The 26523-nt window shown below is 42.0% G+C and overlaps 1 protein-coding gene across 1 annotated transcript in view; it reads left to right on the plus strand.

The window, feature by feature from the left end:
- The window catches only part of meis1b (Meis homeobox 1 b), a 79737-nt gene that overhangs the window by 44497 nt on the left and 8717 nt on the right, over positions 1–26523 (plus strand). The window contains exons 9-10 of the mRNA XM_039784170.1: positions 12155–12231; positions 25699–25757. Of these exons, the coding sequence (XP_039640104.1) occupies positions 12155–12231; positions 25699–25757 (136 nt within the window). The remainder of the gene's footprint in view (positions 1–12154; positions 12232–25698; positions 25758–26523) is intronic.

Here is a 26523-nt window from a genome sequence, read left to right on the forward strand (position 1 = left end):
TGGATGGATGAGTAGATGAATAGATGGATAGAGAGATACAGTAGATGGGTAGAAAGACTGTCACATGGCAGATGTTGGTAGATTTAGGAGGATAGGTATTAGTTTGCAGAAATATCAGGATAATATTGACATTTTACTTGACTATTGTTTAGAAAAAAACAAACCTATATGCTTTTGTGATTTATTTTCTTAATTTGAAATCACAGTCCAAACACATGTCCATTTACAGAAAAGTCTAAATAAAATTGCCATTTACTATATATACGACAGAAGAAGAATGTTCCCTGGCTTGTAGGTGATATGAACATTTTATACCAAAGAATATTAGATTAAGATTAGTTTTACATATACATATATACATATATATATATGACCCCAGGTCAGGCATTTTACAAAGTCCCTTTACATTTCTGTCAACCTTTATTTCAGCTTTTCTCCAACTTTCCCCTCTGTTTCTTGTATCGTTTTACCCCTCTATTTAAAAGCCCTCAAGGGCAGTTAACTTTTAATTTAGGCCACCTTTGAACTTTTCCAAAATGTCTGCCATAGATCTAGACCAAAAGGAAGTGTGTGTGTGTGTGTGTATATGTGTGTGTGTGTGGGGGGGTGTTTCCTTGAGAACGTGAGAACTTTACAGACCCTCAAGGTCGGTCAGTAGCACTGGAGGGGATCACCAGTCGCAAGAGATCTAACATGGCTCCCCAGAATACACACACTACACACACAGACAGAGACACACACACACACACACACACACACACACACACACACACACACACACACACACACACACACACACACACACACACACGTTCAGTTCATGTTTAAACTGTAGGAGCACCTTTTTAGTTTCTGCTTTTACAAATGTTCTTAGATGTTACTAGCCCAATGATTGACTCAATAACAGCTCAATGCTTCTTCTTTTTTTTAAACGTTTTAAAATGTAACATGTTTAAATGAATAAACATCACGGTGAGAGAATATTTAATCACACTCTTTAATTTCGCAATTACCTACAATCATTACCATTTTCTTCTTCTTTATCCTTCTTTTGCTTTTCCCTCCCCCCAGCCCTTTTATAATTTTATAGCTGGGAAACTATGAAACAGTTCAGTGTGTGGTTTCATTGTTGTACGTCTGAGTGATTGATGGCTTCATGCTGAAGCTGTGTTTCACACTAGTTCTATTTTTCATTATCAGTTGTGTGGGATAAGCGTTGTGTGTGTGCGTCAATGTGTGTGTGTGTGTGTGTGTCTTCAGAGTGGACAAAGGCCCAATAACTCGGATGTGTGAAATCGTTCTTGGTTTGGTACCCACTAATCAGTTAACGATGATTTGCAAATCCGAAAAAGAGGCTCACTCCCAGCCCTCAGACACACACAAATACACTCAGATTCACACGTACACACACACACACACACACACACACACACACACGCACGCACGTTTTTGCATAGGCCCCACAGCAGTGATGTCAGTTTCTGGGTGGGGTGTGGAGTTCCCCACCATCACTGTGGTATTTGTTGGAGAGTGAGTGGCAAGTTGACGTGTGGAAGAGTCAGGGAAAATATTGTCATAAGTCTGTGGTTAGCTTGGAATGATTCTATCCAACACTTAGGGATTAGCAATGCTATCACATTAGCCTCTCATTCTCACTGTAAGCAAATACATTACATCCAAGATACTTCCTTTTTTGTTTAAAACTCCTTAAATATAACTTTGACAGTAAAATGTTCACCCCCTTTCAAGAAACAGAGTTTAGCATAGCTTCTGTGCATAGCATGATTTTGTTCAGCCAGTGATATATTAAATCTGCTAAGTGTGAAATCACATTAGCGCTAGCTGTTAGCCATTATCCATTAGGCTGTGTTTGGTGATCCAGAGGATTGTGGGATCTTTTCTGACTGGAGTCAGCAGCTCAATACCTTTTACTTACAGCGACTGCAGCAGCCTGCCCTAGATACATTTGGTATGTGTGTGTGTGTACATCTGTGTGTGATTGCATATGCAGTCGCGCTATAATTTGTATATCTCAGCTTCACGTGTCTTTTGTAAGTGCTGTGTATGACGGTGTGTGTGCATGTCTTTGTGTCTCATTCCATGCGTATGCTCGATGGATCCTTTGGCTTTGCCGTCGTGGTAATCAGTTTGCGCTTTAGCTGAACTAATTTATCAATTCAGTTCCTCCCACTTGTATTCTCTCCCATGCGTGAACCCTCTCTCTTTCCCCTACACTCTGTCTCTGTCTCCCTCTCGGACAAAACACTTCTTTCTGAAAAACCATATGGGTTTTTCCTATCTTTTATGCATGTCTTCTGCCTCTCTGACCTCTTTCTCCCTTTCCTCTTTTCTTCCATGACTCCCTCTCACTCAATTTTTCTATAATGTACAGCTACCTTGCATTTTAATGGCCTTGAACCATGATATCATAGCAATATTGGTGCACTTGCACTGTTTCAAAGGCATTGGGAAAGAGCCATGATTTATAGATGAGATATCTTGTGATATCTATCCATAACTTATCATTTTACACCTACTTGTCTCGTGATGTTATGATTGAAGGTTTTTCCATAAAACACTGTAAGGCTCGTGTTGCACTAGAGGCAGGTGGCATGGATGGTATACCCATAGGCTGGTAGCGTGTTTACACTTGGCCAGCTGACCCAAGGTGCCCCTGTGGAGCGGGTGTGTGTCTGTGTGCATCTGTGACACACACGTGTATGTATGTAGATGTGTAGATGTGTAGATGTGTAGATGTGTGTGTGTGTGTGCGTGTGTGTGTGCGTGTGTGTGTGTTTGTCTGTGGTGTGTCAGAATGTGTGTCCAGCGGAGTGAGAGAAATCATAGCTAGTGAACCAGGTGGTGAATGCAGACAGGCAATAACTCATGGTAGAGGAGTCGGACACAGCTGAGGGCTTGGAGAAGAGATGTGGTGGGAAAACTCATGCCACACACTTTAATGTTTCTTACTTTTTACTATCCTGTCTTCGTTTTACTTCTTCTTCCCATCTTTCAAACATGTTTGTAGTCCTCCTAATCTTCCCCCCTCTTCTCAATTCATCTTTCTTCAAACACACTCTAAACAAAGCTCACATTGCATGTTTGTCAGCTTTCTTCCTTTCTCTCCTTCCGCTCTCTCTGAGGCGTGCTGTTGTAGTGTTGGCGATGGCAGGGGGAAGTGAACAGGGCTGAGGGTGCTGCTCACTTGTTTGTTACGACAGATTAAGTCATTGATTTGTAAAAGTGGTGCACTGATGGAGAAAGCCCTCCACTGCTAAAGTCGAGGAGGGAGAGAGAAAGCAGAAGCGATAGATGGAGGGATGCATTTGGCTGTAAAGAAAGAGTGGCGCGGATATTAAAATGGAAGGAAAAGATGAGAGCTACAGTAAAGAGAAGAGTTAGGTGGAGGTGGGAGAAAGGGGAGAAAAGGAGGCAGCATGAGATATTTAGCAAAATGCTAAATATAGAACAGAGGGATGGAGGGGGTTGGAGACGGGTGAAAGATAGGAAGACACAGGCATGAGGAAGGAGGGAGGTGTGTAGCTGTACTTTGAATGACAGAGATGTTAGAGAAAGACAGAGGAGGTAGAGAGAGAAAGCTTCATCTTTCAATGGCTGCGTTTTCCTTCCCTCTTATACTTGCCGCTCCAAAGAGCATAAGGGAGCAATTGTGAAGTACCCTTACTTAGTTTCAGCATTCCCCCAACCCAGGTTCATTTTACCCCCCTAGGGGCCAACGGTGAGTTTCTAATTAAAACTTCGGGGGCAAAAGGGTAATTATGATAATAACATAATAATATCGCCAGGGTTATTAGATTGTTCTGTGGTCCCCAAATTGCTTCCTCTGAGAGATCAGATTTCAGTGGCATTACGTAAAGTCAAATTTCCTTGAAAGTCAGGTGAAATGAAATGGATTTCCCCTATGGTCGAGGTGCAATCTGACTATCTGATTCCCTCTTGTATGGCACAGGCATTGAGTCTAAAAAAAGCCCTTTAGTTTCTCATCACAATGACACATCAAATCCCCTTCCCCCTCGCTTACCTCCCAGCTCAATTTAGTCAGAAGAGTTTGTGTGGTTAGGAAGTCTACTCGTTTGTTTAATAGTTTTTGTTATGTTGCTCTGAACTCTCTTTAGTAATAGCACTTTGTTTCTCTGCCCCGTGTAACGAGCTCTGTGAATTGTAGCTGTGTGTAACAAGAGAACATTTGTTTTTAAGCTCAGAGATCACTGCTAGAATGCTAGCTCCAAGCACTGTAGCTAGCCTGCTGATGCTTCCAGGGGCATCCCACTGTTTTCTCTCAGCTTTCTGTGGTACCTGACAGGGATGAGGCTTTGTGGATCCCTCCTACTCCCCATTTACACCCCCCCTCCATCCCAGGCAGCCCTGAGGCAGCCCACCTCCAGCTGTGGCTGCCGTTCACTGCGCCGCTTGGTGCAAGTACCGATTGCTTTGGAGTGCCTCCCCTCGCTCAAATAGGCAGTAATTACGGGCTTAAAGAGGTTTAGTGGTCCAGCAAACTACATAATCACCCCCTGAATTAGCCCCAGCTCATCAGCCTCAGTCCAACGAGCAGCACTTACCACTAGCACTAGCTAGCATGTTGCACCCCCTTCCCTTTATTGCACAGAGGGAAGCACAGCAGCAGGTGTTGTGCAACATCCGGCCCCCTTAATAAATTTAGCCTCCCCTGAGCTGGAATGGGGAGGACTAATGAAGCACGCCCTCGCTCTTAGTGAAAACAACCAGAGAGTACAGACACCACACATACAGCACACAATATCAGATGCTTTCCTTCGGTATCAACCGAGCTCACCCTCTACGTTCTGTTAAACACAACAATACAGCACTTTGTTAAGACTTGAGACTTGGTCATGTGCATACATGCTACAGTATAAGCTTCTGTATACATATAGACCCACCCAACTGTAAAGCGCACGGATCGTTGTTCACACCCTGCGGCACAGCAGTAACAGCTACAGCAGTGGCTGCTGCCTTGCATTATGTTATGTGCCCTTAGAGTTTTAGAAAAGCGATGAATGATGCTAATCATCAATTATCTGCGAAGAAGCTGGTAATGCTGTACATTGTCTAATCCACTTTGTACTAGAGCTTTAATGACATACTTTTTACCCTTTGCCTCACCAGCTAACTAGATTTATCTCATTCCCATAGGCAAGTGCGCTGTGAGATTTCCCTAAATCAACAAAAGCTGTTTTTTGAGAGGGAAAATGCTCATTAATGAATGAAAAGCGCAGGAACATCTGTTTTTTCTCCATTTTCTTTATCTTCTGAAGAGATCGAGAGATTTGATGACAAAAACTGTTTAAAATGTTGTTGTTTTTTGCGATTTCTGGTGCATATGTCAGGGTTTCTAACAAAAACAAAAAAAAATAGCAATGAATTATTCATGGTACAAGCTTTGAGTTGGTTTACCATAGTCCAATGCCATAATAGAGGCTGTTTCTGCTTTTTTTGCGCTTTACAGAACTAAGAAAGGGGGCGTTTATTTTGCGCAGACTTTGCAGAGAGCACTCTGAAACTCTCATCCTGTAGTTGGTTCATTTTGAGTCTTTCAAAAGATCTGTTTTTGCTCTGTTTTGTTATTTTGCATTGGAGCAGCCCAAATCAGAGGAAATTAGGTTAGGGGTGCTTTGTTTTTTTCTGTTGTTGTTTTGTTCGCTCTCACTCTCTTTTCTTTTTTTCTTTAATCCCCCCTTTCTCCCAGAGCCAGCTTTGTTGCTGGGTCCCTGCTCCCTAATGAAGTCAAAGGGATGTCAGTCGATGCCACCTACACAGAAAGGAATTTGAAATGGCGTAGCTCTCACAGCGCAGCATGAGCACACACAGAGGATGAAACTTCCACTGAATGAGCAAGAAATTTTGGAAATTGGAAGCTTGTTGTATGAGATACAACAGGCTTACAGTTTAAAAGGCTTGTTTTAAAGTCTGCTTGTGCTCAGGGTTCTGGGCATTTGTTGTTAGCATAACAATGTAACCTACTTGCCTCCCCAAATATTTAAGGTAATCTCATACACGTCTGGCAGCAGCAAGGCTACACTTCCAGTAAACTGTGTGTGTGTGTGTGTGTGTGTGTGTGTGTGTGTGTGTGTGTGTGTGTGTGTGTGTGTGTGTGTGTGTGTGTGTGTGTTGTTTGTGTGTGTGTGTGTGTGTGTGTGTGTGTGTGTGTGTGTGTGTGTGTGTAAGACAGTTTGGTATGATACTCTGATGCCCTTCTAGCCAAAAAGGCCCCCGGATTAGCCGTTAGGCATTCCTGATGGGCAGCTCGGTTTCTACGGTGATTTGACCTGGGAACACTGAGGGGAACAGACCTGACCAAGTCAAGGCTTTTTACGTTTACCTCAACTGCCACATGCAAGTCAATAACCATGCATAATGTTGTTGGTGTTTGCTGTAACCTGCCTGGTGTTTCAGGTCTTTGGGTTTACTGTGTCAGGACAGTTGACACAGTTGCTGAAACAAAAATGCGTCTTACTGAAAATGGAAAAGTACACTAAAGTAAATTGTTGCACATTAACAAGTTGTTTACTACGATTCATTGAATTTTCTGGCATCCTTGTGCCTCGTGACAAACCCCAACAATCTGGTGGTAAAGTAAGCTTACCCGAAATAACCATTGACCCACGTCTGTTCTCCACAGATTGTGCAGTGTCATGGCCTCTTTTTGAGGCACGTCATATGACTGTGACAACATATGATTTTCCTCTCTCTTATTCCTCCCTCTATCCTCTTTCATGGTTGCAGTTTTTACAAAGCTAATGTGGCGTGTCAAGCCTTTTTAATGGGATGCACAGAGGCTCGAGAAGCGTGTCTTTAAATAGAAATATATGCAACGATAACACCATACCGTTAATGGCTAAAGAGGGAACAGGAATGAGAGGACTGTGGCTGCAGTGAATTGGTTAGGAAAGATGGAATCACACACATTACGATGGAGATGTTATGGTAAAATGTAGGCTAGCTATTTACAATTCTGTATAAATGTTTTAAGAATATATATATATATATATATATATATATATATATATATAGATATATTCAATATATTCATTCAAATATTTACACAAAGTCAAAAACATTTAAAGGTTGAATTTTACTATCATATTCATAGCATTTTTTTATGTTGATGTCATTTAAAAAAATGTGGATACCGTATGTTTGATTTAAAGCCAAATTAAAAGAAAAATAAGTATTTGGAGCAGTGAGGGGAAGAGACAGCCAGAGAGAGAGAAGAGGAAAGACAACTGTTTTTGCTGAGGAGGCGAGATGAAGAGAAGGGAGAACAGCAGCAAGATAAAAGACATTTCTGAAATAGCCCTCCCCTCGTGGTGAAGTGGAGCATCGGCGACAAAAGAGTGACTCAGACTCTCTCTTTCTTTTTCTCCCCCCTCTTATTGCTTCTGAGAGACTAAGGTGAGGCCTAATACAGTTTAGGAGTCATAGAAATAAGAATTAGGGAGCCATGACCTTTAGGAAGTCAGTTCTTAAGATGAAAGTAAGATATTGTTTGGGCAGTTTGTCCAGTAAAGGTGAAAGATTACGTCTACACAATAGCCATGTGTCTTGTCAAAGTGGCCCTGGGCATTACTCCAAGGAAATAGCTGCTCCCATATAGTGAGCCATTCTAGCTTCAGGTTTCTCAAACATAAATGAAGAAGCAGAACAGGAAAATCAGAAACCTAGCGGTGTAGCTACTATAAGGTAAGGGTCGGGTAACTTCCAAACTGTAAGACTTTTAAAGTAAGATGTGTCATTACTTTGCAATAGTTTTTGTAATGTAATATTAGTTCATTAAGTCAGACCAAGATGAGATGAGACCAAGGTCCACACAAGATGCGATTCAATTAAAATATTACTTCAACAGTATGTATTCTGCAGAGCCTTATTATAATCTAAAGCTGATGTAGCTTTATTTTAAGTAATTTATGAAATAAATAATCAAGTAATCTGATTATTATTATTATTATTGTAGCACTGGTAACTGTAATGGTTGATATTTCCTTCTGCCGCTCTGCCTAGAATACTTTTCTCCTGGGTTAGACATGGGACAGGGGGAGTTAAGAGAGGTTTGAAGAATATTTATGCTGTTATCTCTTTGTTAAACCCCTAGGGCTCCAGATATCCATTTCCATGTCTCCTCCCCTGCCTCCTTCTTCCCTCTTCCTCTCTTTCCTTCTCTCCGTCTATCTATCCCTCTTGTTCTTGTCTGAGGGGGTTAGAGAAGAACGGTCAGACAGGGAGGGGATGTTACTGACACACACATATGTGACCAGACACAGCTGAACTTGAAGGCCCAGCAAGCTCAGTGGTTCAAATAAGTAACAAACACACAAATAAACACAGAGATGAACTCGCTAATACTAAAACACACAAGCAAATCTTTGACTCAAATGGACACACAACACAACAGACATGCACGCACACACCCACGCTTGCACACTAACACACTCTGATTGATAAGACACACAGAGGAGAGAAGCAAAAACACACACCCTTCCTGGCAATCACATGCTCAAAGCCGAGCAGAAAGCAGCGAGCAGGGTGGAAATTCTCATGAAAGGAGTTGTATATTTGGAGAACACATATCATTAAGATAGGCGGAGGGAAGGGAGGGAAGGATGCGCAGAAACTTTCCATCTGCTCTTTTAAAGAACATGTTATTGCTTTACTCAAAGGTCTTTCTCTCTCTTTCTCTCTCTCTCTCTCTCTCTCTCTCTCTTTCTCTCTCTCTCAACCCGCTGAACTACTGCCAAAGGCCGTTAAGACACCAGAATCACTCACAGACAATATTAAAACTGGGCGACTTGTTGCTAAACGAGAAACTTAATCACAGTGTTTTGGCAGATAGGAGCTAATTTGGCAGTTTAGAAAAAAGGAGGACTAAAACAGTTATGATGTACTGGCTTTCAGACCATCTCTTCCTGGTAACTCTTCCATTAAGTGTGTGTTATTTTGTACATGAAAGCTCTGGCACTTGTAGGAGGTTGTATTAAGGCCAGGATGCAGTGGTGGAAGAAGTTTTCAGATCCTTTACTTTGGTAAAAAATAGATATACCACAATGTAAAAACATTCAATTACAAGTAAAGGTCCTACATTGACTTTCTTTTTTACCTCAGTTAAAAGTTGTTTTCTGTAGCTGATGCAGGTGGAGCTAATTTTACCAATTCTATATGCTGTTGGGTAGTTAATTCTGTAACAAGTAATCACATTATAAGCACAAGAACCTCAAAAGTGTTCTTATTTCAGTACTTGAGTAAATATACTCGGTTACAATCCATCACTGGCAGGATGTGTACCGAACACAGCACACTCATGCAACTAACAGATATTTCTCCCAGTGCTGCTGTCTGACATTGCATGTGTGTCTGTCTGTGTGTGACTAGTTATGTGTATCTGTCGGTCTGTGTGTGTGTGCCGGGAAGCTTGAGGGAGGGAAGTACTGAAACAGGGTGTATTTGTGCTGTACTGTGTCCCCTGGCATGGCTGCAGCCCCCCCCCGATATCACGAGGCAGACACTCCTGCTTCCACTCATCTATGACACGTAGAATGGACACACTGATCTTTTCATTTGTTTGTTGAAAAGAAAGACTTAAAAGACACATTGTTCACATGATTAGCTTCAATATGTCGGCATGTGAGCGTGTGTGGTGGCTATATGTAAAGTGCTCAATGCGTCAAAACATCAGATGACACAAGCCCTAAAGAATAAAGTTTTCTTACTTTCTAAACACGCGGGCAGTGGTGCCCCAGATTTGCAGTTATTTAATTCCGATACTATCTGATCAGTCACAGTATGGAAAATACGTACACATACACACACACACACACACACAGTATATGAATGGCAGACTGTTCACATACATGTACACACACGCACGCACACACACACGCACGCACGCACAAACGCACACAAAAATTGTTGCAGAAAAGAAGTGGACACATATTTGGCCAGAGGCGACAATGCAATTATAACTTAGCGCATGAAATTAGCCTCCTTGTGTTCCCATTCCCCACAACCAATCACATGGACAAGGGAAGGCTGGGAAAAAAAATCACCCTCTTCTCTCTCTGCTGGGTCATCCCAGCATTAAACACAATCCTGTTCATTATTCGCTGAAAATACTGTAATGAAAAAATGAAAACGCTGGCGCCGCACTGATTTTGCACGTCTGATTGGCTATTAAGTGTGTGTGTTCTTGTTAGACATACTAGATATTATAGCCATATGTGTGACGCCTATTGTTGGTCACCATAACACGGAAGAATAACTAGATAAATATTCTGTCAGGGTGGCTTCTATCATTCAAATAAATGCATTTTAGTCGTCAAAAAATGATTTTGTGTTGGTGCTGAACAGCCAAAATACACATGCCGCCACTCCCTCGTTTTGATGTGGATTTGCAAGTTTTGTGTAAGAAAAGAAAGATGTAGGGGAATCTTTGGAATTAATGGTATTACGGGTTTAAATGTCTGTGTATGGCTACTGCTATGCGTAATACATAAGTGGTGCGCTTTGTCTGTTTTCAAGGAAGTTAAAGTAACCTAAAATGTGTTTTTCCCTTTGGTATTTATTTTTTGAATTGTTAGAAGGACATTGGAAAATTAGCCAACAATATAATTATTTTATTTTACAAAAATCACTAGGTAGGATATTCACATCCCTGGTTGGCAAAATGAAAACACTTTAATGATTCTCTTTGGTTATTTAGGTATCTCTTCCTTCTGTCCTAAATGTATACCTAGCATTTTGGAATATACATAGTTTCCATTTAGTGATATCCCTTCAACAATCTATTCTCTCCCCCCACTCCCCTGCTCCTCCCTCCTCTCCTCCTCTTTTATGGCCTGCCTATGGTGTTCAGCACAGTCCATGTCTTGTCTCAGTCATGAACAGCACATTGTCCTCCATGAACAAGGCCATGTGCAACTGTGATACCCCCCCCCCACCACCACACACTCTAATATAAATCAAAACACTGCCTGGGTTCACATTTATCCAATTTATTCATTCTATATATTTAAACAGGTGGCTCAACATTAACTGTTCTCAGCCGGCTTCTCGAGGAGGTGTTGCAGTCAGAAGTTTGTATTTAAACACTGGGGTTGTAGTTTGTTTGGTTAGTCTTTCATGTGTAACATTTATGAGTCTTCGGATAAATATACAATAATCCCAGAGTAAGGTAAAGTCATATATCTATCAGTGCAAATTGTCTTGTTTAAACAAATTCCCCAAAAAGTGAGCACCTCTAATATCAAGGTGATGCGGTGTGATTAAAGAGAATTATGAAAGTTAAGTTAACAGTATAAAAATGAGAATTATCTATGTGTGAAAATTGATTTACATTAGAGTAACATTGTTCCATCCTGAAAATTGGATTAAATGACTTGAGTACATTTCTGTTCCTGTGTTAAGCTGGTACTTAAAAGGATGAAACGTGGAAGGGTTTCCGTAGTTAAAGTTATTCACAATCAGTGTAGCGAAACTGCAAAACTAAACACAACAAAGTGGCAAACTTAACATGAGTCATGTTATGGTACCCCACTGCAATAAGGATAAAAGCAAACAGCAGCAATAAAGACGAGAGATTTCACATTCTCTTGTCTGTATTCCATCGGGTTAACGTTACATATTCCCCGCTCACTGATTACATATGCAGCAGGGTGAAAGGGGGGCCGTCTACGGGAATATATTTGTGTTAGAGGCTGCCTAATTACCAGAGCTGGTTCTCCACTTCACTTAACTTTCTAATTGGCTTGCCTTTTTGGCTGCCATTAATTACAAGATTTCATATTCCATTAATGATCGGGGGGGGAGAGTTAACGTGAACACACTCACACATACTTACAGTATACATCCAGATACACACACACACACACACACACACACACACACACAGGCACATACACTTGACACTTGACACTTACGCACCAATGAGCATGAGCACACGTCTCATTTTCTACCTCTCATTACGCAGTATGATTGTGTGTGTGTGTGTGTGTATAACCTGTGCCCTACAACAAGCCTTTCTTTTCTAAAAGGCACATCAAACCCTTTTTTTCAACAACAAAAAGCTTCATTAAACAATTTGTGGTCAGCCTTTTCTCATAGATGTTGCCTTTCTCTCCTGCAGCATCCCTACCCGTCAGAAGAACAGAAGAAACAGCTGGCGCAAGACACAGGCCTCACCATCCTACAAGTGAACAACTGGTAAGTCATTTCAGAGTTTACATGCAGTCAATTCTAGGGGTTTCTACCCCCAGGCTATCCAAGTTCTTAATGATCGGAATTAATGCCTACACTCCACCCCTGTTTTCATCCCATGCACACACACACACACACACACACACACACACACACACACACACACACACACACACACACACACACACACACACACACACACACACACACACACACACACACACACACACACACCACTTACTGAATCATCCTCACCTAGATCAATCCATCTAAAGAGATATGGCCTGGAGTGATTTTCCAAAACAGACTAACTCAGCCCAAACATGAGCATCCATGGTAATTAAGAGTCAAACTACCATCTGAAAACATCCAAAGAAATCATCCAACATGCAAGTTGGATGATTTTATTGGATGTTATTCCAGTCATACAAGAATGATTACTGAAAAAGTGGCAGCCATGAGACTAATTATATGGTTTTACTTTGACTTTATTACTTTATGGCTTTTTGTAGCACCTTTTATTATGATTAACATTTGTTTTAATCAATCGATGAACATCTCACTTAGTATTTATTACCAGTTTATGCACCGTATTGTCTTTGAAGAAAGTTAATAGTACCTTTTTCAGAGATATTTATGTATATATATATATATATATATATATATTATTAATGACTTCATAGGGTTGTCCACTGACCCTATGTCCATTTATACATTGTTATTTAGTTACTTTCATTATGCATTTTAAGTTGTTATTGTTAGCAAGGAGCCTAGCTTAGAAGTGCACAGCCTGATTGCCATCCTGATTAATGCTCTGTAAGTGCCAACTAGCCTGTTAATTGGGCACAAGCGTGACTGGCCGGTGCCATAAAATAAGGTTGTTAACTAGCAGTTTTAACCTTAGGTAGCCCTTTTAAAGGTAGAAAGGGGCCCTATGTCCGTGTGCGGCTAGTCTTATCAGAGAGATGGCTATCAGCACTTGCTTAGTGTTATTAGCCATGTCTAATTAAGGGGCTGGAGTCTGGGTAACTGGCAGCGTCCAGGCAGAGGGTGTTTGATCTGAGCAGCCCTTAAAATAATCCTTGAAAGTACAAGTTAGTTGCTAGGTACAGGCATGAAAGTGGAGACTGCAGAAAGGCAAAGAGCAGCGGAGGGAGAGAGAGTGAGAGAGAGAGAGAGAGAGAGAGAGGGATAAGGAGAGAGGGAGAGAGAGAGATGAGACAAGATAAATCCCCATTACCAGCAGTCTAATGATGTTAACAATATTCCCAGCCATTGTTCAATCTGAGACCTCAGAGACAGACAGACGTTAGATTAGGGTATGGTGTATCAGTCTATGGAGAATTCATGTTATACCAAGCCCAAAAAAATTTACACACACACACACACACACACACACACACACACACACACACACACACACACACACACACACACACAGGCAGAAAAAGGCCTCCTGACCAGAGGGAATCCTGTAGAGGTTATCAAATCACGTGACCCCTCTGAAATCCATGGGGGATCAATCCTTACAGCTGAGATAAAGCCAAGCTGCGTGCGTGTGTGTGTGTGTGTGTTTCTGTGTGTATGAGTCAGACAGTCAGTCTGTCAGTCACATGAACAGTAGCTTGGTCACTTAAGGCTCTCATTCTGTTTGTTGTTTTTATTGGTAGGGGGATAGCAACACACCCTGAAGGTGTGTGTTTATTTGTGCATGACCAACACACACTGTGTAAATCGTGGGAGGTTAATCTTGGTTTGTAGAAGATGTTCTGTGTGTGTGTGTGTGTGTGTGTGTGTGTGTGTGTGTGTGTGTGTGTGTGTGTGTGTGTGTGTGTGTGTGGGTGTGTGTGTAAAAGGGGGGGGGGAGGGGGGGGAGCGGGGGGGGGGGGCCGCGCCGCACCCCTCCCCCCCCCCGCCTGTGCTGTGCCCCTTTTTTTTTTTTTTTTTTTTTTTTTTTTTTTTTTTTTTTTTTTTTTTTTTTTTTTTTTTTTTTTTTTTTTTTTTTTTTTTTTGTTTCTTTTTTTGTCTGTGTGCGCTGGTGGGCGCTGGAGGATGGCGAAGTGAAGGAAAAAAAAAAAAAAAAAAAAAAAAAAAAAAAAAAAAAAAAAAAAAAAAAAAAAAAAAAAAAAAAAAAAAAAAAAAAAAAAAAAAAAAAAAAAAAAAAAAAAAAAAAAAAAAAAAAAAAAAAAAAAAAAGAAAGAAAGATAGATGGAGAGACCATCAGAGAGAGAGAGAGAGAAAAAAAAAAAAAAAAAAAAAAAAAAAAAAAAAAAAAAAAAAAAAAAAAAGTTATGTTAGGGGAACTGCCATTTCGCAGGCGTGTTATTGTGCTGCTTGGGAAGCCCCATCATTGGGTGTCTCCATAGCAACTCCCAGTGATGTTACCTCCTGACCCACTGATTTGGTGAAGTCAATTTCCCTAGCTGTGATTCTGTTTGTCAGTGCTGTTGATGAACACACACTCGCTCACCCACATACACAAATGTGTGCATGTCTAAATTCTCTCAGAGTTGCACACATTGTCTCATGCACCAAATCAGGTCTACAACTGTAAGTTCAAGGCAAGGAGGACTTCAGAAAGCATAAAACACTGAGAGCGTGTTTCACGGTCATACGCTGGCCATCGACATTAGGTACATGTCAAATGGACGCAGATGAACCACAGGTCATTCATGTTTGCTGTCCCAACAGGGAGAGACCTAACGATGAAAAACATGTACAACTGACAATGCAATCCTGTCACATGTTCTAGCATGGAACAGTATGAGCACACACTCTCCCTTTCTCCCTCTGCATGACACACATATATACACACACACACACACACACACACACACACACACACACACACACACACACACACACACACACACACACACACACACACACACACACACACACTTTCCTTCACATATATACTCACATACTATTTTCTCACATAATGTACTCTCTCTCTCTCTCTCTTTCTTTCTCATGCACTCACACGCACCATAGATGTGTTAACACACATGTCGGTGTGTATTATTGATGAGTGAGCATGCGGTAGGGCTCAGCAGATTAAATAAAAATGCTAAAGGCCAGTAAGGGGCGCAGATCACTCATGAATTATTGGCAGAAAAACGCTGCACCAGGGAATCTCAATTTGAATGAAAAAGTGTGTGTGTGTGTGTGTGTGTATTGGGTGGTAATGCATGTGCACATTTACACAGCAATGTCATATATTGAGAATGTACACACATAATGTGCACACCCAAATGTAAATATTTCCACACATCCATATATAGTAGCCTATACAGTACATGCACAAACAGAAATGCTAAGTCACACATAGACTTTCTAGACCGGTTGGGTATGCACACAGAGTATAGGAGTGTATCGTTTCCACACAAGCATACTGCAGACACACACAGATAAGTCACACACATGACACAAATGAACACACACTTACTTAAACACTCATGCTCACACAGGTAAATGCTCAACAAGGTTGTTGTTTTAATGAATGCACACAGGCATACAGTAACGCATACAACACTCCAAAGCTGTTGTGATGGATTTGTGTTCATTAAAGATATTGAGATATAAATTATTCTATAAAATCCCATGCAATACACTAAATACACAAAGAAAAACCAGTGTTGAACTTTTTTTGTTTACGTTTGTATGAATGATTGAATATATGAATATATTTTGAATACACAAAGAATTATATCATGCAATAGATTTAATTAACATCTCATTGTGGTTTGCAGCCCCCAAAAAAGAAGTGTCCTTGAACATTACAACCCTTAACCTACTCACACATTGTAAACGACTCTGAATGGGCAGCAGCTACAGTAAAAGCTCAAGCGTAACATATAAAATGTCTTTCTCTCTCTACTTTCTCTTTCTCTGGCTACAGTCAGTATCTCTCTGCTAAGTTCTCCTAACGCTCCGGTGATGTAAAAATCGATGGCAAGGTCATCAGGTTTCCCTTGTTGGCTGCCCCCCCCTTCCTGCCTGCAATTTAATAATGCCCCTTTAAAGGCAGTGTTTAAGCCTCGGCGAGCGATTGTTTTGTCAATAAGACCTCCTTTTACTAACGTCTTAAAAGCATAGACAGGGAGAGAGCGAGGGAGAGAGAAAGAGAGAGGTAGTATTTAAGAGGACAGAGTGGATGGATGTTGAGGCTACTTAGGAAGGAGCAGTGTGGCACGTACATATATGCTGCTTATCGGGTTTCTGAATGGACGAGCAGGGAGAGAACAGAGGAGAGAAAGAGGTGATGGAAGGAGAAGGAGAGCAAGTGAGTGGGGGAGGAAAGAGAAGAGGAGCAGGGTGAGGGAAAAAAGAACTTGGAAACATGAAAACGTGGACGGAGAACGAGCCTATGTTGTTTAAACAGTACATTTGTACGTGTTCAGGGAACACTGTGACAAAGCCATAAAGAAGTCATAAAGTATAAGAAACAAAGTCGAATGATCAGACAATATTTTTTATTTTTGGTACTTTAAGTAATTTTGATGCTAATACTTTGTATTTTCACTTAAAATGTTGAATGCATGACTTTTACTTGTAACAGAGCATTTCTGAACTGTGGTATTGCTATTTTTAGTAGCAAGTAAAATATCTGAGTACTTCTTCCACCACTGGTTAGTTAATAGTTTTTAGAAAATATGGCTAAACTGTCAGTTGTTTACAACCTTCCATCAAATATTCAAAGGTTTTAGGTATTACTTTGGTGAGCATATTTTTATTATAAATTATGGCCAAAACTACATACATAAGACCCAAGTTGTAATAAATCAGAAGGATTCTTTAAATAATATGAAGGAGAGACAAACAGGTAGAGTGAGATGAGTTGCATGGTTCAGGATGTTGACAGACGAGAGAGAGAGAGAGAGAGAGAGAGAGAGAGAGAGAGAGAGAGAGAGAGAGAGAGAGAGAGAGAGAGAGAGAGAAATGCTGGAACTTGTTCGTAGAAAGACTTCTGAGGTGTGTGTGTGTGTGTGTGTGTGTGTGTGTGTTTTGGAATTAGCAGACCCAGTTTCAGTCCATGCCCTAGAGCCTGTATCATACACTGCAGCTCTGTCAAGTTGCTTCAGCCTGAAACTCCCTGACATTACAGCAAATACCATACACACACACACATGAACACACACGTTTCACGAGATATGACCTCACCCTCAGATTTCAACTCAGAGTTAAAATGTGTAAATCATCTCAAAAACAATATTTTCGTCTGAAGTCTGTTGTTACCAATAGCCTTTTACAGGAATCTTTTTTAGCCTGTGTAGACACGACCCTGGCTTTACTGCATTGTGTCAACAGAAATGTGTGTAGACGTGTGTGTGTGTGTGTGTGTGTGTGTGTGTGCTTATACTGCTTATACATATATAGGTGTCCATGTGCAAAGATACACTGTGAACCGAACAGCCCACCCCCCCTTCCTCCCTCTTTCTTCCTCTCACTCTCTCTGTTTCTCTTACATCACAGCACGCCGCCCGAGGCCAAACCTGCATTTCTCTTCCCTCTCTCTGTCTTTTTTTATTCCCTCCTCTTTTCTCCCCACTCCTCTCCTTTGCTTTTCAACCTTCTTTTGTAGTAGTGGAGGGGGGTCCAAAACATGAAAGACGGCGTAACGTGAATGCCGGGGTCTGTGTTGAAGCACACATGGTCGCTGTCGAAATCGCCGCCTTTAGTCAACCGCTATTCTCACGCTGAAGTTTCCCTGTGTTGATCAAACGCTGTTGTGAAAGGGAATCAGCGGGGACAAGGAGCAAGTGTTTTGTGCCAAAATTAAATATCTAGGAAAAATAGGACACCTATTCCTACAATTAACAGACAGAAGACTGACATTGATTTCATATAATTAAGATAATGGTTCTATGTGAAAGATTTGTAGACAAAGCATAAAATAAGAAGGCTCACAGACTGTTCTGCTGGCACTAACAAACATGTGGTGACTGTCACCCACTATTGATGAGATTAATTCAATCAATGATTGTTCTGAAATCCTGCAGACATATCCACCATCACAAAAGGTCTTTGTGACTCTTATGAAATTGATAATGTTATTGGCTGGTTACTTTATATTTTAGAGATGTTAACTAAATAAATCCCCTTCAAACTGGTATACTTATATAGATATACTTATATATATATATGTAATCTGTAACAAAAAAAAGAAAGAAATCTCCATTTTCTTTTTTTTCTCAAACTGTTACCTGTTTGTCCTCACATCCACTCCTTTCATGTTTGCTGACTGTGGATGTGAACTGCCTAAAACTGCCTTCGATAGTTTCTGGGCAGTCAGAGGGATCCCCATAGCGATGGCTGCAGTGAGCCAGCGGGGGGAAGTGACACGCGCAGATACAGGATATGACACGGGCAGTATGGGGGGGATTTAGGTCAACCACTGTGTGTTTGCAGCAGTCCCCACTGCAAGCCCTGTCAGCAATACTGGCTCTGTGTGACATTGGTCATCTGTGTGTGTGTGTGTGTGTGTGTGTGTGTGTGTGTGTGTGTGTGTGTGTGTGTGTGTGTGTGTGTGTGTGTGTGTGTGTGTGTGTGTGTGTGTGTGTGTGAGAACGCTGTATTAATTTACATGCGACTACATAAAAACACACAAGGAGAGACAGAGCTTCTACATACACCACGAACAGTCACTCGTACACACACACACACACACACACACACACACACACACACACATTTCAATCCAAGCCCAAAGGCTAAAGGACACAGACTCAGTCCAATGTTGTGTTTGTGGAGTTTGTTGAGTGGGCAGCACAGGGCAGCCATGTTGTTTCTGGGTAAAGCCAGGCTTCAAGCCACCCTCTCTCTGGCATTGATGGATGACTGGCTAACAGAGTCCAAGACTGTGTGAAGGGAAGCAGGAACAGAGATAAAAAGAGTGACGGAGTTGTAATGTTGTATTGTTGTTCTCTGCCTTTATTTCTTTGTCTTCTTTGTCTCATGTTTTCTGAACTTTTTCTTCCTTTCTCTCTTTCTCGCCCCTCTCTCTCTCCCACCCTCTGTATATATTTTGCCTTTTGGCAAGTCCTACTTAGAGGTCAGTGAATGTTGCAAAGGCAGCCCAGTCAGAGCCAATGAGTTCATGTATGTTTTTCAAGTGGCCAACATTTCCTCTCTATAACTTTGTGAGGCACCTGGTTGTCATGGACATACACTATACACACACACACACACACACACACACACACACACACACACACACTGAGCTCTTCTCCAGTGTGTGTGTGTGTGTGTGTGTGTGTGTGTGTGTGTGTGTGTGTGTGTGTGGGTGGTTACCCAGCCTGTCACTCCACTCTGTAAAACCAGCTTTAGTGGTAGATTCATGGCTCTCTTAATGGACACTGGGCTCTTGGGTAGTGGAGCAACAGGGAGTGTGTGTGTGTGCTTACATACGTGTATTTTATGTGTTTGCAGTAATGGGGATTAAGTGACCCCGTGGCTGCTCTCAGTCTAAAGCTCCTTTTAAATTTCACACTGTTTTCTTATGTTTCCCTCCATATGTGGCACTGGATCCAACTAATCCACCTCATGTTATTAGAAGCTGGATCAGCAGACCAGCATGTACTGATCAGTGGGTGGGTCTGTGCTATGCATGCATTTGGAGATGGTTGCCTGCCAATTAAGACTCATATGCATTGCTGACTGAAAACACAGGCCTCCTGTCTAATAACAGCCTAGCTGCAGCATTCATTGGTCATGTGACTCCCACAACCTTACTTGTCAAATGTATGTGTGTCTGTGTGTGTGTGTGTGTGTGCGCGTGCGCACGTGTGTGTGTGTGTTTCATATTGTTTTTTTGTGTGTGTGCATGTGTGAACATGCATGTGTGTTTATGTCTGTCACAGTGCCACAGCTAACCCTAGGTATTATATAAGATACCACACCTTCTCCACAGACTCACAGCCTTTTTCTATTGAATGAGGTTGAGAAGCAGAAAGGATCATGGGAAGGGTGTATGTTGTTGGATGTATGGACCTGCAACATGCAGTTATGTGTAGGCAATTGATTGGTCTGAGCAGCTTTGGGGAAAACAGTGAAAACAATGCTAATCGTTGACAAGTGAGCACATGTAGCAGAATGAGTGCCTTGAGTACGTTTATGACTCTGTGTATGCATGTGTTTGTACGTGTTGAAAGCTGCACAGGAAAAATAAGGGCCATATAGTCTTGTTGCACAATATTAGGTATAGCTTACTCGTAGATAGTTGCATCCCTTTTTGCACAATCAACATCTTGGCTTAAAACTTAACATTACTCAAAATCAGCCTGCGTTCAGGGTGTCACAAGCCTAAAACATTGGGAACCACTGCTCTAAATTTTCTTTCTTCTCCTTTTATCCCAATCTCCATCATAGCAAAAATGTAGAAACATACATTTAAAAAAAAATATGAAAGATAATTCTCATTCATGAAAATACTTAAATGCATAGACTGAATGTAGAATGTACTAATCTGAATACCAAGAAGTGTCACGGTGCTTATAAATTCACTCTTCAGTGTTTAAATACTATATATATACTACTATATATACTATATATACTATATATATATATATATATATATATATATATATATATATATATATATTGCTTAATAAGTTGTTTAAGCAGTATTGGCGCAAATACAGATCATGCAAACACTATAAATGCAATGCAATACAGTAAAAGTGAATTGTGGATGCAAATAGAGTTCTGCAAGTAGCTGTATTAGTTTATGTAAACTAATCTGAAGCATCTAGTAGAAGACCTTAGAATGACACTGAGGAGAAAAGAAAGAGAGGAAGGGAGGGAGCTATATGGGCAAAAGAGAAGGAGGTGATTTATGAGTTAACTCGTCAACTGAGGAGAACAAGGGGAGAAACTCATAACTGTAATTCCCTCACACACCCACGTGCAGTACGCTCACATACATACACACACACGCACATGCAGTCTGCAGGTACATACGCACAAATCCACTGCCACCCCCTGCTGTGCATGAGAGAACGTGTGAGCTCTAATAAAATAACTAATTACTTAAGAAGATGGAGATGTGCTGGGACATGGGACCTGATAATAAAGTTCTGCAGGGATACAAGGTGTGACATAAGAATGGAAGTGTGTGTGTGTGTGTGTGTGTGTGTGTGTGTGTGTGTGTGTGTGTATTAGCTCCAACATGCTGTATAAATGCTTATCTTGTGATTTATGGTAACTGTGTATTGTGTGGGTTGTGAGACTGACTGCTTCTGTGTAGCTTTGCTTTTTAGTAATTATGTTATGTAGGACTAACCTACTGTAGAAACATGATTGGTTTAAAAGTTATTTCCAGAGAAACAATTCAGATAAAATAATACATTTTTAACACAACTGTTTAGTTTGCATGAATGTGTGTGTGTGTGTGTGTTCACCAGTGAGTAGGAAGGATATATGTGCTAGGCGTTAATTGTGGTTGAGCAGCAGACAATCGATGCTAGCCGCGCAGTGACAACCTGATGATAAGCTACATGATTCTACCCGTCAGAGCTCGCTTTCTTTTTAGTGCTTTTAAATCACGTTGATTGGCAGGCAGGAGGAGTGTGTGGTTACACAGTTATTTTAAGCGGCTTTCAGGTTTGAATATGAATATGAATATGTAAACCTCTGTCGGTGTGCGCTGAAATCCACCACCGGCTCCTGATGCGTGTGCTGGAATATCCAGCTGTGTATAAATGTGAGGTGTGTGCAGGTCTGTGCATGTGGGTGCACATTCTCTCAGATTACTAATGTAATATTGGTAGTGAGTGCAGAGGACGTGTATATGTATGTGTATTTGCACATTTGTGCGTTTCTGTGTGTCTCATATTACTAATATAATATTGGTGGTGGGCTCAGGAGATGTGTGTGAGTATGTGTGGCACAGAAACTGAGAACTCCACATGAATTTAAATCATTGAGCTCTCAGAGTAACCTTTTGTATATCCAATCTGCATCTTTCCACTGCTCGTTATTAAATTATCCCCTAATTGGTCACGCAACAAAGGCAGCTGATGAAAAAGACAATTTCTTGCTTTTAATTGGGCATTTCACGTGTGCTTCGTGTACACCTGTGTGCGGCTGCCTCAACTAAGTGTGTCGGTGTACGTGTGTGTGTGTGTGTGTGTGTCTCGGGTGTAATGAGAATAGGACATTAGCAAGGGCTTGGCAGACGCCGTCGCAATCAGTTCCACTCTTTCCAGAGAAGGAGGGAGAGGGGCGGAAGGATTAATCCAGACATTAGCAATCTGAGAAGGAGAAATAGATTGGAGGCAGAACAACAAAGAATCAAATTCACCCAGTTGCCTCATATGACTTTTAAAAGCCTTCAGTTCTGGTGTAACATATGGCCGACATGTTTTTGATCCACTGTACCATGGATGCATGCTTATGTCAATCATGCGTGCCCACGATGGGAATCAAACTCATACCCATGGCAGTGTTCACATCATGCTGGATTCCCTGAACTACACAAGGCCACATTTTAAGTAATTTTCTTTCCTCCTGCTTGTCTTTTGGTGTGTCTTTGCCCAACTTTAGGCGTACCACCAGTGGTGTGTCACGCCAAAATAGCCCAGCTATTGTTGCACTGAGTGGAGCTGAATAGTGCAGCTCATTGTGTTGTGATGGGAGGCAGGGGAATGAACAGGCCATAAACACTGGCCCTATAGCACCCAGGGGTCGTGCAAAGGTGAAGCCTCATTCCCCCTTATAGAGGAGCTCCGCTTTTCTCTTCTCTCCCTTTCCTCTCTGTTTCTCCATCACTATTTATCTCTCTCTAGGTCTTTTTCACTGTCTTATTTCTTCTCTCTTGCATCCCCCACTTTTTCTCTCCCTCACCCCTACCTCTCCCTCTCTCACAGTCTTTCTCTCTGTCAGCTTATTAACGGTCACAGCAAGAGTGTCTGGTTTGCAGACCAGAGCCCCTTGCTTTTTTCCCCCTCTCTCTCACTCCTCCTTCCCTCCCATTCTCCCGCTCTCCATCGCTCTGTTCCCCTGGCTGCTATTATGAGAGGCATTTTATCCTTTGTTCCAGCCCCCATGGTGCATCTGGCCTCAGATATGGGGACGACGGGGACAGGAAACCGACGAGAGTTCTTGCAAGGAGGAGGGGGTTTGGTGGGTTAGAGTGTGAGTTCGTTGCTGCGAGGTGGACCGCCAGTTTCCACCATACAGGGAAGGAATGATAAGGAGGGCGAGCAGGAGAAGGAAACAGATACAGAGAGGGACAGAGAGGGAGGTATGAGAGGCAGTGTCACTGTAGTTGTTCTTTCGGAAGCAGCACTTGAGTAGCAGCAGTAGCAGTTATAGTGGGATTTTTAATTCATTGATACATAGTGCCATATTTCTGGGAGGTCACATCAAGTTACAAGCCTATTACATTCCTCCCTGAGCCCCTTTGTACCAGGAACAAATGCCTGACTTCCTAAGAAGTGCACGCTTATTGCCAAAACAACCTCCTTTGTTGCATCAGTGTATTTTTGAGGGAGGTAGAAGGAACCACATTTTTCAGGAGAGAAATAAAGAGGAAGGAAATAAAAGTGTAAGGGAGAAATAACAGAGGCGAAGTGACAGCAATGAAAGATGAGAGTGGAGGTGAAGAGAAGGAGAGGTCAACAGTTAGCCGGCGCTGGCCTTAAAATGACCTTGTCCTGCTCTAACAGGCCTAGAGAGGAGAAGAGAGAAGAGGAGAGTTTAAGGAATGCTCAGGCCTCCACAACCCTCCTTGCCCTCTCTCCCTCGCTCCTCCTCCCATATCTCCCCCAGCAAAACAGGGTAGCGAGGGAGGAAGGGAGGGAGGGGGTGTTGGTGATAAAACTCCAGACGTTCCCTCATTTGATGGTGCTCTGCCATGTCAGTGCATTCTTGTATTTCTCACTAGCTCTTTCAGTCTCTCTCCTCCCAAATTCCAATACAACATATTGTAACGAATAGAATACAAAATTGCCAACGCATCAAGCTCAAAGGTTGATATTCCCCGTTGCTTTTTCTCAATTCATTCCACCTCACAGAAAGCTCCTCTCGCACCCCTGTCAAAAATTTAAAAAAAAATTACAATATAATATTATCCAAAAACAATGCAGGGGAACAATAAGGCTGCAAATCATTCTCCCTTTCTATTTGCTATCTGTCTCTTTCACTCTCTGTCTCCTCATTACCCTGCAGCTCTGTCGATAGAAGGTGATACAGGACAGATAGCAGGCAGAAAAAAAGGAGTAGCACCATAAAGCAGTTAGAGAAGGAATATTAAAGAGATATAAAGCCATTCACCTATCAAGGGTCAAACAGATGCACCAGCTGGTGTCCTTTTGTTCCTGTCCCTCCTCCTCTCCTTTCTTTTGACCTCTTAAATGCTCTTTTTTTTTCCAGCTTCAGAAGTATTGCACGACTATTGTGTCCTTAAAGTTCAGCTAATGCTCCCCCTTTTAGAGATGAAATAGAAGTGTCTGGTGGGGCAACAGCAGGAACACATAAATCAAGTCAGAAGCCCCAAGAGCCCTCTCTCCTTGGGGTCATTACAGGTCAAAGGGTCACTTCACAAGGGTTAGACTGAGCAAGGCCGGAGCGCTGCCTGTGGGAGTGTGTGCAAGGGCGTGAATCTGTGTGAATGGACGTAGAAGAGGGAAAGAGATTAAGAGTGTGTGTCTGTGTGTGTCTGTGTGTGTGTGTGTGTGTGTGTGTGTGTGTGTGTGTGTGTGTGTTTCTGCTTCTTTATGTGTGTGTGTGTGTGTGTGTGTGTGTGTGTGTGTGTGTGTGTGTGTGACCATTGTGATGCTTTTATTGGAGGTCACGAGGTAAAGAAGTTATCCAATCCATGCTCCTGCTACATTAACATCTAAAACTCCATCGATATAACAACATGGTCACCTGTCTTAACAGGGTATCACCCAAAACAATGCCTCTCACCAGTGACAACGTGACATGTTTCTGTCAGCAACACTTCCAACACTGCCACGCTCGAAGCCAAGCGTGTTAAACAGTCAGCAATCTCAGCTCGTTGTGAGGTTGAACGTCCCCAACAAAGCGAGATGGGTCGACATGTTTCAAACAGGCAGAGAGAAAAATCCCGGTTAAGCCTCGCCCCACAAAGGCTCCAGTGTTCAGGCCGATGGGACTGTGTATAAGCTGAGGCTGTGCAAGTTTATACAAGTCGTGGACTGCGTTTTGAATGACAACTACCTAGTTTAGCAACACTGTTAAGATGTGACTTTTGCCGTAACTATATTGGGTCTTTACCTGAGCTCAGGGCTGCTTAGGGGAGAATCATTTCTCCATATCACTGTTATGGTTAGGTAAGAGAAAGAGACTGGTTTGGCAATGTTTTTGTTTTCGTGCTGCGTGCCAAGATTTCCAAGGTCTTAGTCAGCAATTTTTGCCTGATCTTGTTTTGATACATACACTGACTGTGTTTCTGTTTCTTTGTCCCTTCTATTTCCTCCTCCTCCTTCCTCTCTTCATCTTCTTCAGGTTCATTAATGCCAGGAGGAGAATAGTCCAGCCCATGATTGACCAGTCAAACCGTGCAGGCAAGTCTCCTATAGTTACTGTATTCAAGTCACGCAGGCGAAAGCCGTCCACACTCCATGCACCCGGAGGCCCCTCAGCTGGTAAATACAGGACTGATACCCCCATCCTGGAATGTCCAAAACATCCAGTGAAGGGGCTTTCCCCTTCACTGTTGTGACTGACCACTAAAATTAAGAACCAAAACATTACAACATTAACAGCAACCATTAATCAACTTTGACGTGCCATTTGGGGTGAGAAACTATTTATTAATTATAAAATATAATTATTTGGCTGAAAATTAGTTAACGAGGAGTGGATTTATTTTTCTTAGCCTGTAAACAAAACTAGCTGTGTTCTCAGTAAAGTTCGCTCTTAACCCCCCCCCCCCCCTCCCCTATTTCAACCAGGCAAAGGAAAAAAAACACTCTACCCTTCCTCCCTGGCTCAAACCAAAACATTAAGAGAACTACACCCATTTCTTTTTTTGGGTGACCGTTGTTTGGCTTTTTGGCTCCAGACCTGTTTTCACCCCCCTTCTTTAAACTCCCCCGTCAACCCTATTTGCGGCTGTTTCAGGGAGCGAGGGGAGTGAGCGGTCCCCCTGGTGCATGGCTTGGTTTGGACTGCCGTAAACTTTATTACCTGTAATAGGGGTCAGAGGTCAGGGTGGCATTAGGGGCGCAGTAAAGTTCAAAGGCATTCAGTGGGGCCGAGTTCTTGCTTTTGCTTGACTGACCCCCAAACAGCCTGAATCGAAGGTAAGTGGATTTCTATGAGAGTAGA

The sequence above is a fragment of the Perca fluviatilis genome, chromosome 19 (assembly GCF_010015445.1).
Source record: "Perca fluviatilis chromosome 19, GENO_Pfluv_1.0, whole genome shotgun sequence".
Taxonomy (NCBI): domain Eukaryota; kingdom Metazoa; phylum Chordata; class Actinopteri; order Perciformes; family Percidae; genus Perca; species Perca fluviatilis.